We start from the raw sequence: 6,388 nt of genomic DNA, 5'->3' as shown, positions 1-6,388 counted from the left end.
TGCACCAGAACGAAAACGTTGAAACCATCGTTGTGCGGTGGAAATGGAAACTGTATCGGGTTCATAAACTGCACAAATTTTATTGGCAGCATGAGATGCATTTTTGCCTTTATCGTAGTAGTACTGTAAAATATGCCGTATTTTCTCTTTATTTTGCTCCATGTTTGCGACGCTATAACTCACGAACGACTAAAAGCAAACAACAATTAATCAAACACGTGTTAGCACGTGAAAAGAGCTTTCCAAAAAACTCTAGCGTGAACCGATGCGACGAATACAACTAGAACTACGCGCTTGCAAAGACAAGCTTGCGGACTTTTTTGACAACCTTATAACTGATGGTGGTAATTTATTAATGAGGAAAGCTGCCATTTCATTATTTATAACTGAGTATGTACGCCAAATAGTCGAAAATATATTTGAAAATTTGCGCATCGAATACTCATCCATAAACACGTAGCGTAATTTTCGGCTTGATGAGTCGAAAATCATTAGAAAAGCGTTTGTTACTATAGTAAAAAACACTGTTATCTAATTTATTTAATTCTGAAATCTTTCTCATTTTGCTGAAAGCCACCTATTCAAACTTATCTGATTTTTCTTTCTTGCCATGGACAATAGAAATACTTGTGCGAATCGATTTCTTTACAATTTCGTACGCTGTGATCCAAAAGTCACCAAGCAAGCTGCATTCATAACATTTAAATAAACATAAATACGAATTTTTTGTATTAGTTACTCACTTCATTTATTATACCTCAGCTATTAATTACAAATAATGACTATTCGCGCGCTTTTTATGGCGATGCGTACGCGTGAAAAGAAACATATGTTTGCACGAATGAGCAGATAATAATGCGTTGAAAACAAAAAGCAAAAAACACAAAAACAAACAACAAACAACCAATTGATATGAGTCAATTAACTCTTCAACTTTGACATGCCGCTAGACAAGCAGGCTAACCGTTTTGCTTAAAGCATTTTGTTGTTGTGCATGTCGTAGCTTATTGTTCCTCTTTCAGTTGTGGTGGATGTGCGCGAATGTATTCTAAGGCGCGCAGCACGTAGGCTGGTATTGGTGGTGGCGTCGGCAGATGATCACCAGCCGGATGGAAACCCTCCTCGTCCGCAGTATAGCTCAAGGAGATGCGTTCACCTTCGGGCGATACGTAATTCAGTGAGCCGCGCACACCAGCCAAACTGCCGGCCTCCTGATGTTGAATGCCATTGCTTGTCTCATAAGAGAACTGGTAGTTGCCCTCGGCGTCGGTGGCAGAATTTTGAAAGCTGCGTATTTCGGCATTTTTATCGATGTTGTCTGCACTGGCGAAGGTCAGCGAGAAGAGGGCAATGCAAACGAGCTGGGAATGAAAAATTGACCAAAATAAAAAGATGTGAAATTAATCACAAGCGAGGTGCAATGAAACGTTTAACGAAGCAAATTTATAATTTTAGCGCTTTAATGAATGAATGAGACAATGCAGGTTAATGATGAGTGAGATGTGAGTGTGTATGTATAAAGATGTGAGTGCATGTGGTGCATGTATACTTTTGTTTATAAAATTAATAAAATATAATTTTTTAAATGCAATTATAAAAAATGAACTTCTCTCCCTTACCTACCTTGCATGTTGCATGCTTATTGACATACTTACATATTTGAACATTTTAAATTTTATTGCTGTAACTTTGGTTGTGGTTTAAGATGAGCGCAGGACTCGTTGATTGGTATCCAAAAACTGTGCGTGGAACGAAGAAATGTAAGCCTTTTTATACGTTCATTCACTACGTTGTGCAACACGAAAGGGTCGTGGCATTCAATTGCGTCAATTAGCTAAACGAAACAAGTTCTAGTGTGCCTTTTAGAGCGTGAACAAGTTAAAAATTAAAAAAAAAAAAACTATCAAGAAACAGCAAAAAGTGCGCAAAAACATTGAAGCATTGCCTGAATTCCTTGCCATTAAAGTACAAGCGCAATATAATTTTGCAATCGATTCGTAATACTCGGCTTTCAATGCAGCAAACAAAAGACTTAAGACACAAACTTATCCATCTTTGATTGTTTTCCGTTGGTCGTAGTTTTTGTATGTGTTTGTGCGCCTAACGTCTACTACACTGGCGTCGATATTTCACCTAACACTCATTTCAGTAGGTGCACACTTTTAGGCACTCATTTAAATAAAAAATTATCTGATTTTTGCTTGCAAGACTTTATTAGACTTACCCACCGCGTGGGTAGTTGACAGTCACGCCACGTGCTAATTTCAAAATAAAAACAATAGAAAACAACAACAATAACTATTTAACTGGTAGCTAGCAACTGACTGGCCGGCCTCAATATCGCGTGGTAATTTTTAACGCATCTCATACCCACTTACGGCTGCTAAGATTAATGAAGAAGATTTCAAAGTCGAGCAAAGCATTTAACAGCTCAAACTATTTTATTGGTTCGGAAGGTCACTTCTAGCCAAACAGTAATTTGCAATATCTCGCCTTTTGGCAACTCATTGGTGAATGCAATCAAAAAGTAATTGAAGACTGCTGCTAGGCCCTAGGCGGATGTGCATTTTTAATTTCTATGCCAAATATTGTTATTGCTGCTACTCCCATCACCATTTACGCGTACAGGCAATTATAAATTAATTTCATTTTAATGTCAAATATACTATAATAATATACATATTTTTTTATGTCTACGAGTATATGCACGTGCAACACTTGGAAGTAAGTATATCATTTTTTAATTATATCTTATCAGCACATGCTTATGGAAATTATCATATTTCTGAAACCAAACACGCACAAAGAGACGCGCTTAATAATATTATACATTTTACATACATAAGCACTAATGTATCGATTAATAATAGTAATGGGGATTAGGTTGAAATTTGTCTCTAATTGGTGGTGAACGTTTTTACTTGTGCTCAAATGAAAATGCGTGTTTAATGGCGCATTAATTTTTAAGAAGCTGATGGAAATTTACATAAATGTTCCCCATTGCCTACAAAGTGGTGGCCGCTTTACAAAAAATCTTTTATTTTTTATTGCCAATATTACCAGGCACTAACACATGCAATTACATATACATGTGTTTAGCAATTTACAAACAGTGATTACAGCAACAACAAAAAAATTTATTCGTGGGTTAACTCTTCCATTTAACAACTTTTTGCTTATGAATTTATTTCGTTATAATTTGTGAATGAATGGGTAGTGGTCACGCAGGTAGCGGCTTATTTTTATACGCCCAAGATGCGATCCGTAGCAGAGGATATGTGCAAGGTTGGTATTATGAACGCGAATTAAGGCTAAAGTCTTAATTGACTTCACGCAAAGAAATATTTTAGTTTTTAAATTAAAAAAAATAAAATGTAAATAAAAAAATAAACAACCAAAATGTATAAGAATATTTATATTGTAGGGAGTGGAAGTGAAAAATTAATAGGAGCGATCTGTTTTATTTTTAGATCAGATCAGATCATAGGGTATATGATCTGAAAGTGCCGGGACTGTTTAAAAAAACAAAATAGCGTTAAATTTCAGGCAAATTTATTTTATCTCCTTCAAAATATGACCCGTCTGAAGCAACACACATGCGCCAACGTTTAACCCAGTCCTCCATGCACCTCTGGTAGGCGGACGAAGAGATGTCCTTTAGCTCCTTCGTCGCATTCTCTTTGATCTCCTCTATCGATTGAAATCTCCTTCCACGAAGTGGTTACTTCAACTTGGGAAACAGAAAGAAGTCGCACGGAGCCCTTTCAGGTGAATGCGGTGCTTGCACGGTGGTACTTACTTGGTGTTTGGTCAAATAATCCAGCACAATTTGCGCTCGGTGCGATGGCGCGTTATCATCATGCAAAATTCAAGAATTGTTTGCTCACATTTCCGGCCGGTCAGGCAGACACTAATGATCCAATGGCACTAAAAAGTGACAGATGTATGTCTTAAAAAAATAAATAAATAAATAATTGGCGCGTACACTTCTGTTAGGTGTTTGGCCGAGTTCCTCCTCCTATTTGTGGTGTGCGTCTTGATGTTGTTCCACAAATGGAGGGACCTACAGTTCCAAGCCGACTCCGAACGGCAGATATTTTTATGAGGAGCTTTTTCATTGCAGAAATACACTCGGAGGTTTGCCATTGCCTGCCGAGGGGCGACCGCTATTAGAAAAATGTTTTTATTAATTTTGCTTTCACCGAGATTCGAACCAACGACCTCTCTGTGAATTCCGAATGGTAGTCACGCACCAACCCATTCGGCTACGGCGGCCGCCGTATGTATGTCTTACAGCCCTTAATTTAAATAAAAAACAATATTTATAGCAATAAGTTAATCAATTACATATTCGCCGTTGTTGTTTACAACGTCTTCCCACCTCTCGACCAATTTGTTGATATCGTTCCGCCAAAAATCGCCTGGTCTGGTGTCATTGGAGTTATTGAGTCGGATGGTAATGCCCTTCATATGGTTTAACAAGGTGCGGAAAAAAAGTGGATAGCGGTCCGGAGAATACGGCGGATGCTGAAAAACCTTACATTCGAGCTCTTGGAGCGCGGCTTTGACGACTTGTGCAACATGGGGTCTGGCGGTGTCATGAAGGAGTATGGTTTGACCATGTCGATTAAGTCTTTTCAGTCGAATAGCCTCATTCATGCGGTGTAGCTGGGCAATGGAGAGCTCTTTTTTAACCGTGGCATTCCTTTCGAGCATTTTCCCATGCACCACGCCCTCCCAGTCCCACTAAACACATATCATGATCCTCTTTGGATGAAGATCCGGCTTGACTACCGGCTTTGGCGTATCTCCTAGCGCTACCCACGCCTGGTTTTTTGCTTCAAATTGATGTATAGGCACCATTTCTTATCTCCTGTGATGATTTGGTACAAAAAACGCTGTTTATGACCACGTGTTGCTCGATGGCGGGCGATATGCTAAGAAGCAATTTAAAGGCGGCCTTCGTTGTTTTTTTCGTTGAGCTCGTGAGACATTCAGGCTGTCAATTTTTCAGTGAATACCATTGAATGAAGGTGATTAAGAATCGTTTCATGATCGCAGTTAATTTTTTCCGCCCATTCACGACTACTTTGGCGACCGTTCTTGTTCAAAAGTGATTTGAGACGTTCTTCATCGAATTCAGAAGGCCTTCAGCTGTGGGACGTGTCATCGACGTCAAAGTCGCCATTTTTGAGCTTTGCAAACCATTTACGTGCTGTAGACTCGCCTATGACACCTTCTCCATACACGCCGCAAATTTTTCGGGCTGCATTGGTAGCTTTTTGACCTCGATGAAAAGCAGAAAAGCAAAGAAGAGCAGTTGTCAAAAATGTTGATTTATGCCTCCTGGGTATTCCATTTCTAAGCCTCAAAACTATTGTAATAAAAAATGTAGTAATTCAAAAATGCATTTAATACAGTTTTATAGAGCAGACAGAGCCCGGTCGAATGAATACTTAACCTTTGCCAAACAGCAAACAAAGCGTTGCAAAATAAAAGAAAATATAAATCGGCTATGAACTTATTTCCCTGTCCAATACTAATTTTTATTCATCGAGTACAGAGACGCCTTTTGATGGCACACAGAAATAAAACCATGCGTTTCATAAACCCGAAAATAATTCTAAAACTAGGCCACACGAATAAGCCAAAGCACGCGATAAGGCTCAGCTCATAACCATTTATTAATTAGCACACTTACTCGGCGAGCCAACACAGCAGTCGCAAATTCCATCAACTGGTTTAATTTTATAGAAATGGAAGCCCAATTAAACGATAGCCCGTCAGGGTGCAGCTAATAACCACTTTTTTATTGTATTCAATGAAAACTTTTAATCTCAGTGGCAGTAGCTGCCACAAATGACTGGGGGGTTTCTCTGAATGAGGGACTCAGGCAATAAGCATCAATAGACCATTTATTTATTTGGATATTTAGTCTATGAAACAATAATTTCAAATTTCTCACAAACTAATTAACAGGGTTGGGCTTAATGCACTGGGCTTAATGCACTACAAAATAAATGCAATAAGCAATTCACCATCACTACTTCTTCGCGACCGACGTCAAGGACGCCCAAAAACAGTAATAATTCCCATAGAAAAAGTACAGGAAATCGTTTTGAAAAATCCTTGAGTGAGCAAGAGATATTTAGTAGAAGCCTTAGGCATCTCATTGGGTAGTAAAGCAATATTTTGACTGAAGTATTGGGTTTCAGAAAGCTGTGTGATGTGTAATGGGTGCCGCTTTCGGTAGCAATGGAACAAAAACACATATGAATGGGACTTTCTCAGCAACGTCTACAGCGTTTTTGAAAGAATAAAGTGGGTTTTGTGTATCGATTCATCACTATGGACGAGACTTGGGTCTATTACCAGAATCCTAAATCAA

The 6,388-nt window shown here is 38.7% G+C and overlaps 1 protein-coding gene across 1 annotated transcript; it reads right to left on the bottom strand.

Annotated features, from left to right (window-relative positions):
• Positions 1 to 743: 743 nt before the first annotated feature.
• LOC129240077 (pupal cuticle protein Edg-78E-like) lies at positions 744 to 1,730 on the bottom strand. Its single transcript, XM_054875554.1, has 2 exons — positions 1,656 to 1,730; positions 744 to 1,361 (listed from the first exon to the last, which is right to left on the bottom strand). Exons 1-2 carry the CDS (start codon positions 1,665 to 1,667, stop codon positions 1,005 to 1,007), a joined length of 369 nt encoding a protein of 122 aa, XP_054731529.1. The 5' UTR covers positions 1,668 to 1,730; the 3' UTR covers positions 744 to 1,004.
• Positions 1,731 to 6,388: the final 4,658 nt, after the last annotated feature.

This window comes from Anastrepha obliqua, chromosome 3, assembly GCF_027943255.1.
Source record: "Anastrepha obliqua isolate idAnaObli1 chromosome 3, idAnaObli1_1.0, whole genome shotgun sequence".
Classification (NCBI taxonomy): Eukaryota; Metazoa; Arthropoda; class Insecta; order Diptera; family Tephritidae; genus Anastrepha; species Anastrepha obliqua.
The sequence above is the reverse complement of the archived record's forward strand: the minus strand, read 5'-3'. Positions and strand labels throughout refer to the sequence as shown.